A 13,048-nucleotide genomic window follows, 5' to 3' on the forward strand; every position below is an offset into this window, starting at 1 on the left:
GAAGGAGCAGCCGCTGGCAGCAGCTTCCCTAACAGTCCTGTGAGCTAAGCCTGTCTCTGCTAGGCAGCATCGTAGGGAATTCTGGGGGGGCCTAAACATCTACTAATAAGAGGGCTTGAGAAGGTTTAAAGTTCTTTTCTGGGAAAAAATAAAGTAAGACAAAAAGAAACAAAAAAGAGTAAAAAATTGTTAAGTGCCCCTTCTGAGCTAAAAGGAGGCCAGCCTGGATTCTGTTCACCAACAGAATGTGAACTTGGGCTGTCACATTTTGTGTCTAACGTGCAGACCTTTCCCTTCAACCAACCTTGGAGGGCATTTTTCACTTTGCACGGTGACTGGGCCTTTGAGAGTTCACACCCGTGCCACATCTGATTTCTTGAGGAAGCCAGCCCACTCCACCAGTTCAAAGAGACTTCAGAGGAGTGTGGTATGTGAAGTTTTTTTTTTTTTTTTTTCACCCAAGGGGCCTCTAAAGCCAGACTAACTGGGTGAAAATCCCAGTTTTTGCCACTTGCAGCTGACTGGGCAAGTTACTCTCTCTGTGACTCAGTTTCCTCAATTGTTAAATGGGAATAGCAACCTCATGAGGTTTTGTGAGGACCAAATAAGTCAATAGTGTTAAGCTTTTAGAACACTGCCCGGCACATTGTTAGCTATGGCTGACTAATATTATTACCACATATACCAGTCCCTCATCAAAATACCTTTGTGGGATTACATTTTAATGTCTTGACCTTTGTCTTTGACATTGCCCGAATGGAATAGTGTTTCTGTATAAATCCCAAGAAAATAAATTATCTGGGTCTCAATCTTCTCTTTATTTGCATGTGGTTACAATTTATAAATACACTCACCATTTTCCTCCCCTTCCAAAACTCTCCCCCACACCTAGTAATGCTACCAAAGTGCAGTTTCCAACGACTCCCTTTCCTCTCCTCTAGGAGGGGCGGGCAGGAGTGTCTTCCATGTAACTTTGTCTTCAGGTAGGGTCTACCTTGGTCCATGTGAAGTGTGGACCCTCAAAGGGCCTCTGAAACTTGGGGATGAGCACCATGACCACTTTGGAGGTCCCGGTGATGTCCTTGCAGGTGACCATGTGGTGGCTCCCTCAGTGCTGTGCTTAGGTGCAGCATGCCATGGTGGGCAGCAGTTGGCATCGTCTGTCCTGTCCAGTGGGCAGGTGGGTCTGCCACCAGTTCTCAGGCTTTCTCAGGCAGTGGCGAGAGTCCTGTGGAGGACACTGTACCCAGCCAGTGCCCAGCCCTGCTCTCCAGACTGAGGCTCGTGTCTGAGGTTCAGTCCCTCAGGGCTCTGCCTCTCAGGGCCCTACCCAGGCCCCTGTGAATCCTGTGTGGGTAGGGAAGCCTCTGGGGAGAAGGTGTTCTTGTGTCTTCCTTCTCCTTCCTTTCCCCAGATGCCATCAGTCATGGGTGACAAATTGGCTCCTTGGGCCCCCGTTAGAGGGCGCGGCTCCCCAGTGCTCTGTCTCAGCCAGGTGCCAAGCTTTGCCATCTTCCTGGGATGGTGTAGAGAGCCCAGGAGGGCCAGGGTCACCCTCTTCAGCAATGGGGTATGGAGGTTCTGGGGAAGCTGGGGGGTCTCCAGGGCCCCGTGCTCCCCCCAGTACTGGCCCGTTGTAGATGTAGATGTTGCCGGTGATAGTCATATACCCACCAGTGACATGAATGCCGTTGGTACCTGTGGGAAGGGAGGTAGAGTGAGACAAGGCTGAGGGAGCACTGTTGAAAAACGAAGGTCCCCAACATGGGGCCCACTGCTTCCTGAACTCTCCCAACCTTCTTCCAGCCTTCTCCCCTGTTCCCCGTCCCCTCTCCCACTTGGTACTGGTTTCTTGACCTCTGTGTTCATTTCAGTTTCTGGGTTGTCCAGTCTCCTCTCTTCTCTCTAGTTGTGACACTGGCTGGCAGCTGGAATCTCTGTCTCACCTCTGTTTTCGTCTCTGTTTCATCTGGCCGGCATTCTCTCCCTGCCAGCCCTCCCTCCCTCCCTGCAGCCTCCCCTCCCATCTGCCCCCTTCCCTTCTCCCTGCCAGCCTGCAGGCCTGCCCCAGGCTTACCGTGGGCCACCTGGCCCTGCTCCCCGGACTCCATCTCTGGCTCCCTGGTCTGGCCCAGGAGATTCTGCTGTTGCACCTCTGCCTCCAAAGGTGGGGTCATGGGAAGCCCAACAGAGCCTGGGGACAAGTCTCCAGACATGGGCAGAAGTGGCTTTACCAGGTCAGGAAAAGGCGAGTTGGCCTTCGGAGGCTCCCATCTTTCATCATTGTTAATTGACTCCTCTCCCTGCAGGAGAGAGAGAGACCCCGCCAGTGACCAGGGCCTCAGACCCCACCTTTCTTTAGTTCCTGCACCGCTTGCCCACCTGTGCTCCCCATCGCACCCCCTGGAGCCCTGTCCCCCACAGCCCCATGGCTGGCTCCTCACTTCTTCAACTCTCTGTGCAAATAGCAGCTTCTCAGAGGGGCCTCCCCATCCACGTCCACTCTGTCTGGAATAGCACACCCCCATCCTTTGCCACCATCATTCACTGTTCCACCACCTAATACGTATTTGTTTCACTTCATTCTCGCTTTGCAATGGAAACTCCAGGAGGGCAGGTACTTTGTTCTGCTCACTGCTGTACCCTAGCGCCTAGCACAGTGCCTGGCATGCAGCATGCCCCAGAAATCCTTAGCGGAATGAGTGAATGAATGGTGAAGCCGGCACACTCTTTCCCTGCCTGCTCCTGCCTTGTCCCCTGGCACCTCCACCCCCACTCTCTGCCTTCCCAGTCTCCCCATTACCTCTGGCCTCCTCTTGAGCAGTGATCCTGCAATGGAAGATGCAAGGGGTGTAGGGCCTCCGGCAGGTCCCAGACCCCCAGCCTTTCACCCTCCACACCCCACCACAATGTGTTGCTGCCCACCCGGAGTCCCAGAAGGAACAGACTACTGTCACCCTCATCTCCGGCCTCAGAATGAGGGGCTGAGTGAAGACGATGATGCCTACGTTGGAGGCAGGCATGGGGAGTCTTGCCGGTGTGAGGGACAGAAAGCTTTGCAGCAGGGAAGTTGGCTATTCCTCCCCCAGCCCCACTGCTGACCCATCCATGTGGGGACAGAGAGTCCTACCCAGCTTTCTGCAGAGAGAGGGGTGGCTCTTCCAGGTGCAGGCGAGGATGGTGGCGAGGATCAGGAAGGAGACCAGTGGCAGCAGGATGGCCAGCACCAGCATGGTTCCTGCCAGGACAGCAGACGGGGGGTGATGGCAGCCCCGATGAGGGCGGGGGTGGGGAGGTTAAGGAGGAATGCCAGTTCTCTGGGCAACACAGACAGAGAAAAGGGAGTAGCTTTTCCCCTTCTAGCCACACTACAGCTCCTAAAGGCAGAATGAGAGAAACTTCCCTTGGATTACAGAGAAGAGGAACTAAGTTGGACTTGGGAGGACCTCTTGACAGCCAGGAGAGACCCTATCACGGATGGACATGTTTGGGGGGGGGGTACAGGTGCCCTCCTCCTCAGAGACCAGGATTGGGAAGTCCTGTGGGTGAGGGATGGGAGCTTGGGCACTTGGGATTCAAGGGCTGGAAGAGGGAGTGGGAGGCAGTAGGGGAGGGTGGGACCTGGGGTTGTAAACAGACTCAGGCCACAGGGTAGAGCCACATTTCTGTGGACTTGGCTATGATAAAGAGAGGCCACTGTAGCGCAGCTGGGATTGCCACTCTGCACCTGTATAAACACCTGGGAGTGTTTATAGGAGCGGGAGGGTAGGATTCTTGCTTCTGGACCCTGCCTGTGGCTACCAGGGCTTGCAAGTGGTCCACCCCCTTGCTCAGGGCAGGTCCCAGGAGGGGAAGAGAAGGAGAGGCTGGGAGTTTGGTTTCTCCAGTTTTGATCTGTAGTAGTGGATAATTTCTGTCTTTCCATGGGCCTCAGTGCTTCCATCAATAGCATGGAGTCTACAGTGCCCATCAGCTCCGCCTAGGTCAGGAGGCCTTGACATTTGTATACCAGGAGTTTTGCCTTTTCTGATTCAGCTAAATCTGTAGCCTTAGGGAGTACAGAATGGGAGGCATGCGCAGAAATTGGACTAGGAGTCTGGACACCTAGGCTCCTGCCAGCTGTGTAACTTTCAGGTCATTTCACCTCTTTGAGCATCAGTTTTTCATACATACAATGAGGTTAGCTTACATACTCTCTCAAATTCCAGCTCTAAAATGCCAGTCATATTTGCTACATAGTTAAAAATTAGTAACAGGATATGGAAAAAATATTTATGATATATTGTTGAATGAAAAATCAAGTTACAAAACATTAAAATTACTCCACTTTTAGTAAAAAAAAAAATATATATATATGCATATATATAAACATACATAGAAAAATGTCTGGGAGGGTATATACCTCAATGTAAAGAGTGGCTATGCTAGGTGGTGGCTCTGGGGGTGAGTTTTAGTTTTGACTATCTGAGTTTTCTAATTTTCTACAGTGTGCAGGCATCACGGCACGGGCTTTAGAGTGAGAAAGGGCTGAGTACAGGTTTAACAGCACCAGCTACCCCCGGGGGATCCTGCAAGTCACTTAACCTCTTGGAGCCTTCGTGTCTTCATCCAGGTTGTGGGGATAATAACAGAACCTACTTCACAGCATCATTAAGGCGATTAAATGAATCAGTGAATGCAAAGTGTTCACGGAGTGCCTGACACACTGGCTCCCAGAGAACAGAAGCTATCATTATAAATATTTGGTAATTTTTAAAAGTTAATGAACTGCCATTAGTAATGATTCTAGCCATTAGAAACATTCTTTAATCACCTACTAGGCTAGGAAACCAATCAGTCCACAGGAAAAAAACAAGAGAAAGTCAAATGGGGGATTATCTCTCTAGCAGTGAAAGTATGTAATCTAATAAAGAGGTATTCCATCTAGTAAGTGGATTCTGTGATGGCAGCATGTCCAAAATCATGACAATAATGTCAGTTATAATTATATCTCAGTATGGGAGTGTTCCTTGGCATAATATTACCGTATAAATATAACTTTTGGTTTTTTTTTGAGACAGGGTCTCTCTCTATCACCCAGGTTGGACTGCAGTGGCATAATCACAGCTCACTGTAGCCTCCAACTCCTGGCCTCAAGCCATCCTCCTGCCTCAGCCTCCCAGGTAGCTGGGACCACAGGTACGCACCACCACACCTGGCTAATTTTTCTATTTTTTGTAGAGATGGGGTCTCGCTCTTGCTTAGGCTGGTCTCCAACTCCTGGCCTCAAGTGATCCTCCCATCTCAGCCTCCCAAAGTGCTGGGATTACAGGTGTGAGCCACCACTCCTGGCCCAGCATATATAAATTAAAAAGTGTGTGTATAAGGAAACTAGTCTAGGGAATATTCCAATTTCTCTTTAAGGAACTTTTCTTCTTGCCGCAATTCTGGGAGGGAGGGATTCATCTTTTCCCTATTTTTTAGATGGGGGTGGGGATGAAGGCATTTTCCCAGATACCCCTGTGTGTCTCTCAGCCCTAGCCCCTCACCTGGCATCTCGGGGGGCAGTGGCTCTGATGAATTTCTGCAGCTTCTGTCAGACTGGGCGGTGCCTGGAGCTGCCTCCACCAGGCCCTGGTCCTCACACCTGCAGAGGAAAGAGAGGACTATGACATCTTCCTGCTCCCATCCACAAGTACCCCAACTCTAGTGGGCATATGGGGCTGGAAGTGGTGAGGGGGGCCTGTGGTGTCAAGAATAGGGGTGCTTCTCAGAGGGTGGAAAGAGTGTGGGTGAGGCACACTCACCTGGTGTGGGGCTGGCAGCGTGCGCTGGGGGAGGAGGTGTTCTGGAAGTGGCCTGCCTTGCAGGGAACACAGTTGTTGTTAGCTTCCCCAACTGTATCTGGCGAGAGAAAGGCAGGCCAGCCGGAGTGAATGAGCAGAAGGGAGCCTTTTGCCCAGCTGTGAGTTTCCTTTATGCCCCGCAGATGGCCTCCTGCTGGCCCATCCACCCCACTCTGTCACTCCCACCTTTTCCAAGCTCCACTTTGCAACCCGCCATTTTGCTCAAGGTTCCCTAGTGCTGAGAGAGCTCCCCCTCCTGTGTCCCCCTGGGTCTGTCCCAATTCCCTTTCTCTGCAGATCCCTTCTGTGAGCCTTTTGCACAGAATGAGAAGAGGCATTTTATGCCAAGAACTACCTGGGGGGTCACTATGGACACAGCTTCATCTTCCCTGCCCTCATGCAAGATCACCAACCCCCTCAGTGACCTCTGACCTTTGAACTCGGATTCAGTACCAGGTGGGCAATCAGAAAGTAGCTCGCAGTGGGTACACTCAAGGGCCCAAGCTGCGCAGAACATTCCAGGCTGGCAGCGGCACTGGGTTTTCTGCTTGTTAGTGCAAGGTGCAACCTCCTCGAGGCCCATCACTGGTGGGGAGAGGGAGGGCTCAGGGAAGGGCTGCGCTCCAGGAGCCCCCACTCCCCACCAGGCACATCCCCACTCACCAGGGTCGCAGGGGCGGCACAGCTGGCAGAAGGAGAGGTAGTTCCAGTGCTCATTGTAGGAATTTTCAGCGCATGTGGTGCAAACTGTGTCCCGGCTGCGGCTGCACTTAGCTGAAGCGTAGGTGCCTATGAGGTAAGGGGGGCGGCAGGAGGTCAGGAGACAGGCTGCCACCTTTACCTCTGCTACTCACTGTGGGACCCCGGCCTGTGCCTCAGTCTCTCTGCCCATCACCCCGCCCTGGCCCTCCAGCTACCTCTCAGTGAGGGGCAGAGCCCGGAGGCCCAGTGAAGGCGGCAAATCGCAGAGCCTGCAAATGAAGGATGGCCAGTTCCTCGCACTCTGCCTTTGCCAGCTAGTTGTCCTGGGGGACAGTGTCCGCCTTCCCTCCGAGGCAGCAAGGGGGCCGGAGCCCCCTGGAACCCACCTCCATGCCCCAGGCTTCCTCCAGCCGTTGCCTCTCACCTGGTGGGCAGCGGGAGCAGCAGACCTGGTGCCTGAGCTCGTAGTACTCCTTTTCCTGGTCCCTGCAGGTCTGGTTCTCGGAGCTGTAGGGGGGCACCTTCAGTGTGAGATGGAGGTGAGGGGAGAAGAGTTAACCAAGGGTTGGCTTGGGAGGGCAGAGGGGCCACAGAGAGGGCTGCCCATGCCCCTCTCCGCTGCCCTCGCCCGTCCCCACCAGCCCTCCCTCACCAGTAGCGGCTGGGACGCTGTCAGGAGCCCGCAGACACCCAGCACTAGTGGCCCCCAGGCCAGGCCGCGGGGAGTGGCGGCCCAAGGCAGGCGCATGGCGGCCACTCAGCCAGGCAGCCAGACAGGCGGGCGGGAGACTGGGAGGAAGGTGGGGGGCCCGTTGTCCTGGGTAGCTACGGTGGCGGCGGTGGTGGGCCCGGCAGCGAGGACAGGACTCGGGGCTGACGTGCCCCCGGGGGGCCGGGAGCGGCCGGGCCTGGCCTCCAGGGCTCCAGGGGCCGCTGGGCTCAGGAAGTGGGAGTGGAGCGAGCTGGCCGCGGGGCGGGGACAGGGAGCGCTGGGAGCCGAGGGCTGGCCTGTCGCAATCGCAGCGAGCAACCCGGGAAGAGGAACAGGCTTGGCTGCCTCGACGCAGGCGGGAGGGGGCGGCCGGGAAAGCACGTGAGGGCAGCAGGGCCGGAACCGGCCTCCTCCCTTCTTCGGAAGCCCGGCCGGGAGAGGAGGGCTGCAGGCGCAGGCGGATGGGAAAGGGGCGGCAGGGCCAGGGGACAGTCCTCAGACAGGCCCCTGGAGCCAGGGCCCCGCTGACCAGGGAACAGAGGGAGCAGAGCTGCGGAAAGGTGTCAGATCTGACAAGTGGAGGGGCCAGGGACGGACAGACATGGAGAGTGCACTGAGCAGACACCCGGCCCAGCAGATGCAGTGTGGGGGGCCTGCTGGCAGACGCCAGGGGGTCTGCCCCGCTGTGTGACTTTTTAAGACAAGTTTCAAGCCAGCCAGACCTCTGCCCTTCTGACCCAACCCAGTTCACACACGAGTGGACACAGGTCACCTGTGACACACTTGGAGGGTGCAGGGGGGCCCCCCCTCCTCTGTCCTTAGGGACCCTCCCTTTCCAGGAGAGAATGAGGAGATGTGGAGACGGAATTCCTGAGGCGTAGGGGCCAGCTGGGCTGGGCTGGGCTGGGCTGGGCCACCAGGGCCCTCAGTTCCAGCTTCCTCGCCCCCAAGCCTTCGATCCTCACCCAGAGGGAGTCGAGAGCCCACCCAGTCCAGCCCTCTGACCTTGAGGATGAAGACCTGAGGCTCAGGGTGACACATAAGGAGACCAGGATTGCAGGGTCACTGCCCCCTTTCTTCTCACCTCCTCCCTGGACGCCTTAATAGCCCCACGGAGCAGTTGTCCCGCCTTACGGCCTGCCGGCTCTCTGGTCTCCAAGTTCTCCTCTCCCGGCCGGCCCCCTCCTGTCCTTGAGGACGCACTAGGCTCTGGGAAGGCTGTGCAGGCCTGAGCAGACTGCTCCCTCTGGCCCGCTGCTAGTGTCTGCTTCCACACCAGGCCGTGAGCTCTGCAGCGGCCTGGACTCAATCTCTGTCAGCGGTCCCCATGCTCAGCACTGTGTGGCACATACACGTGCCCAACACCTATTTACAGAATAAATGAATGATGTCCACACCACACAGCCTGCCCATGGCAGAATGAGCCTAGGGTACAGGTCTCCTGATTCCTGGGTCCCAGCTCATTCCAGTAACCATGCTTTTCCCTTGTGACTCCCGTGTCTCCCTTGGAACGAGGGGCTAACTTCTCTTAAGATAGGTCACCTGGGCATCGAACCTCTCCCTGAAGGACCCTGTTCAGCACTCATCCTTACCTTGTTGGTCTGATGCCTGGACAGGCTCTTGGTGGAGGTGACAGGAAGTGCTCACATGGGAGTGAGTCTGGGGAGGAGAGGTCACAAAAGGGTGAAGGGACCTGCCTGAGCTTTAGACATTTTACTCTTTGAGGCTCTCTCTCCTTACCTGGAGCAGGCGTGGGACCTGCACTCTGCTGGCGACTCTAGACACAGATGATCAGGACTGCCTGGAAAGGGAGGAAGTATCAGAACAGCACGCACTGCTCAGGGCTGCTGCTCTTTCTAGGTCAAGAGAGCTGGGGGCTGGGGCTAGACTCACCCCTGAGCTCCTATTAATAAATGCATAAAGAATGCAGGTATATCGACCCTAGGTACTTTTTTCTCTTTTTACTTTTTACCATAGAAATTTCACACATAATGTAATATACGAAAGGAGAGAAAGTAATATTTGGAACCCTCCGCCATGTACTCTTTACCAAGTTTCAACTCATGGCCAGTTTTATTTCTTTCATATACCCGTCCCCCACCAACACACACACACACACACACACACACACACAGACACACACACACACACACACACACACACACACACACACACACACACACACAGAGACTCTTCTCATCCCCTGTGATTGTTTTGATGCAAATCCCAGACATCGCATCATTTCATTTGAAAATATTTCACAATTTTACTCTAAAAGACAGGGACTCTTTTCCTTTTAATTGAGGTGTAACACATATACAACGAAGCACGTAGTGTACACTAACCTTACATATACAGATGAGTGCATATTCACTTTTGTATATTTTTGTGTATCCACCTCCACCCCCCATTCCAGAACATTTCTTGCACTAGCATAGGTCACTGCAAGCTCCTCCCAGTCCAAGCTTCCTGCTTCACAGGTAAGTACTGTCTCACATCCTTTTTAACCCCAGCTGGCTGACCTATATATAGCCTTCTTTCTGCTGCTAGTTCCATGCAGTTACTTCAGCCCTCGGGGCCTAAGGAAAGAGCACTAAGATCTGGGTTTTGGCCCTCGCCCCATCACTTTACCTTTCTGGGTCTCTCTCTCTCTCTTTTTTTTTTTTTTTGAGACAAGATTTCACTCTGTCACCCAGACTAGAGTGAGGTGGTGTCATCATAGCCCACTGCAGCCTTAAACTCCTCGGCTCAAGCGATGATCCTCCTGCCTTAGCCTCCCAAAGTGCTGGGATTACAGGCATGAGCCACTAGTGGTGCCTTGCCCTCTCTGGGCCTCTTTTCGTACCCATTGGCTGCTGGTTTGCTCGCAGATCTGTTCCCCATCCTTCCCCAGCTTGGCTCTGTGTCACAGCTGGGAACTACATTCCCAGACTCCTCTTCCCGCTGGCTTCTGGGTAGGTTTAACCAATAGGAGGCCCTGGTAGAAGACAGGTGGGTAGGAGGCGAGAAGCCAGGCTATTTCTCCCCTCTCTACTTTTTCACTTTGTCTGCAGTTGGTTGTGTTTCTTCCTGCCCTCCGTCCATGATCCCATCTCCTACCAGGTAGCCCGCACTATTTAGTTCCTGCCCAATAGCTCTGGAGGCTTCTTGGTCTCGAATGCTACATCCTCTCTGGTCTTCCCAGCCCTGGGGATAGTAGCTGCCTCACTGTCCCTTCTTGGCTTCTCAGCTCTCCCTGTGTTAAATTCCTTCCATTTGAAAGACATGGGCGTTTCCCAGCTGCACTGTGACAGATAAATCTTATCAGTAAATGGCTATAATAATGCCTACCCAACCCTGCCCAGGAGGATGAAAGGAGACTCACGGGTGAGAAATCCATGAATTCTCCGTGGGCGAGGCATGGTCCTTGCTTCTCTCCTTTCGTGTTCTTCACCATCTTCCTTGAAATTTTTCTGATTTTCACTGGCAACACCAGACCCACACGAAGTGTGCCATGGACTTGCAGCATGGGTAGGAGTGGGCTCCTCTCCCCGGCCTTCTTCACAGGGAGTTGCTGAGAGATCCTTCTTCCCACAGGCCCCTGAAGAATCCCAAAAGAGGGTTGGTGGCAGTGGGTCCTCCATATGCTTTCTTTCTCTCCTTTTCCCCCACAGCTCTTAGCCAACTGCCCTTGGAAAGGTTCTGGTAAACATCCTTCTCCAGAGTGTTTGTGTTTTCGGTGGGAACAATGTCTTAACCCAGTTGTTCTCGACTTTGCCCCGAGGACATTTGCCAAACTCTGAAGACGTTTTTGATTGCAGTGACTTAGGAGGTACTACTTGTGTCTAGCAAATGGAGGCCACGGATGCTGCTAGACCTACAACGGGCAGGACAGAATTATCCTACCCGTGAGGAACAATTATCTCACTGAAAGTGTCGATAGTGCCAGGGTTGATAACCCCGTCTTAACCCAAAGCCATAAACTCCAAATGGTGAACTTCTAAGTACCCTGCCCGGTGACCAGACTAAGAGTGGGAGGGAGGGGTTTTCTGGTCTGTCATTTTAGATAAAAGAGAAATCCCTACGACATAAGTGCAGATAAAAAAGACTGCTGTTCTCCACAGCGGGCAGCCCAGCGTGGAGCAGTGAACTAGCTCTAAGTAGCAAGAATCAAAAGCCCCATTTAATTGAGCAACTCACTGTTACCTTAGAAAAGATAGAGGGTGAAAAGAAAAAGTGAAGGAGATTTAGATAGATTAGTAGATCACAAATAAATGGGTTATCAGACGAGGTTAGGATGTTTGATGTTTGGGGGATGCTTTCCCAAGGTACAGCCCTCTCTGTCAAAGATAAACCTTGGGTCTTACCCAAGATCCTAATTCTGCTGCCTTCTGCAGAATGAGTCAACAGTGACTGCTAGACACTGAGGTCACCAAGATGGCCCCTGTATGTAAACACACATACACATCAGGATAATCATAGTAAATAATAATAATAATAAACAGTAAGTGCTGAGATGGGCTCTTCCTCGGAGTGTAGAGGAGGAAGTGACTAATTCTTTCATCTCCTGTCCCCAGAGAGCAAGAGGCAGGAAGACCCTTCCCACTCATAACCCTCATCCCACTGCGAACCCTCTGGCTTCATTTCTCCCCCTGCAGACCCGCACCAGGGCACGGCTGGTATGGGGAGGAGGAGGGCGGCCCTGGGTTGGCAGGAAGGGCGGGGCTCTGGGGGGTTGCTGGGGAGAGCCCTAGGAAGGGGGAGTCCTTGCAAGACAAATTCTACAAGGCCCCTGACCTCCCCCAGAACAAAACTGCGCTTCTCTGGAAGCCTGGGAAGGAGCCCTGAGCTTGGAAAGGCTCGGTTCTCAGTCTGCCCACCGCTTCCTCCTGGGTCACTGTGGGCACTTTGCCTCTCCAGCCTCAGTTTCCTCGTGTGTTAGGCAAGGGGCTAGATGTAGCGCCAACTGGAAAAGGGTCTTTGTGCCCCTCTGGGCTGCCTTACCCACCCCTCCTGCCCTTACTTTTCACAGGTGAGCGCACCGGGGCCAAGAGAGGTAAAGTGCTATTTCCAAAGTCACGTAGTTTAAAAGCAAAATTGGAAAAATACCTATAACATGGTCTCACTTAAGAAAAAAATTTATTTTGTTTTTTAAAAATACATGTGAGTCTATAAAGGCATGTGCAAAGATATAGACAGATACACAAATTACAGTGGCTGCCCTTGGGCAGAGGGGAGGGAAAGGAAGAGGACAGAGGGGAGCTTTTACTGTTCTACTCGCTTCTGTATTGCTGGAAATTCGTATTGCAACAAAAACGTATTTGTGTATTATTTCTACATTTTAAAAGATAATATGTGAAAAGGAGCTCGGACAAAAGTGCAGGTCTTGGATTTCTATTTTTCTCACCACAGCAAGCTTGCTCTGCCCCATTCCGGGTCTAGAATGCTGCGGTTGCCAAGTGTACACTGCCACTCCTGTGCCCCTGGAGGACACGCCAGGGTCGCCACGCTCTCTGGCTCAGCCCAGACCAGGCCTTGCAATTCTTCTGGCAGAGCCCTTGAGATAAAAACCATTTGCCTGCAGCTTTGAGCCAGTGCTTGCACTTCAGGCACCGGCCAGCAAGTAGGAAAGTCAGGGAGCTGCTGCTCAGACCCTCTGAGACCAAACAGGCAGGGAGCTGAGTGCCCTGTTTGTAGGGAGGACCATCCCTAGTTTAAGGACCTGGCTCAAGGGAGCCTGGAGTTTCTAGGGGTGTCTGGGGCCTGGGGGGAGATGGAGACAGTAGAGAGCTTTTCACAGAGCAAGGGGATATCACAGCACCCGGGGAGC

General features: G+C 53.3%; 1 protein-coding gene across 2 annotated transcripts; it reads right to left on the bottom strand.

Moving 5' to 3' along the window:
- Positions 1-799: 799 nt before the first annotated feature.
- Positions 800-8,507, bottom strand: LTBR (lymphotoxin beta receptor). Of its 2 annotated transcripts, none has more exons than XM_045554539.1 (10): positions 8,324-8,507; positions 6,952-7,048; positions 6,489-6,614; positions 6,258-6,410; positions 5,787-5,883; positions 5,529-5,626; positions 3,131-3,238; positions 2,804-2,829; positions 2,078-2,303; positions 800-1,698 (listed from the first exon to the last, which is right to left on the bottom strand). In XM_045554539.1, exons 4-10 carry the CDS (start codon positions 6,406-6,408, stop codon positions 1,421-1,423), a joined length of 984 nt encoding a protein of 327 aa, XP_045410495.1. In that variant the 5' UTR covers positions 6,409-6,410; positions 6,489-6,614; positions 6,952-7,048; positions 8,324-8,507; the 3' UTR covers positions 800-1,420. The 2 variants fall into 2 exon arrangements, with proteins under 2 accessions (XP_045410495.1, XP_045410494.1); XM_045554538.1 differs by lacking the exon at positions 8,324-8,507 and adding an exon at positions 7,180-7,452.
- Positions 8,508-13,048: the final 4,541 nt, after the last annotated feature.

This window comes from Lemur catta, chromosome 6 (genome assembly GCF_020740605.2).
Source record: "Lemur catta isolate mLemCat1 chromosome 6, mLemCat1.pri, whole genome shotgun sequence".
Classification (NCBI taxonomy): domain Eukaryota; kingdom Metazoa; phylum Chordata; class Mammalia; order Primates; family Lemuridae; genus Lemur; species Lemur catta.

Coding starts and splice junctions, on each gene's coding strand:
- LTBR (XM_045554538.1), bottom strand. CDS start 7,275: ATGCGCCTGCCTTGGGCCGCCACTCCCCGCGGCCTGGCCTGGGGGCCA. Junction 7,049..7,179: donor CAGCGTCCCAGCCGCTACTG/GTGAGGGAGGGC, acceptor CTCACACTGAAG/GTGCCCCCCTACAGCTCCGA. Junction 3,239..5,528: donor ACTGCCCCCCGAGATGCCAG/GTGAGGGGCTAG, acceptor CTGTCCTGGCAG/GAACCATGCTGGTGCTGGCC.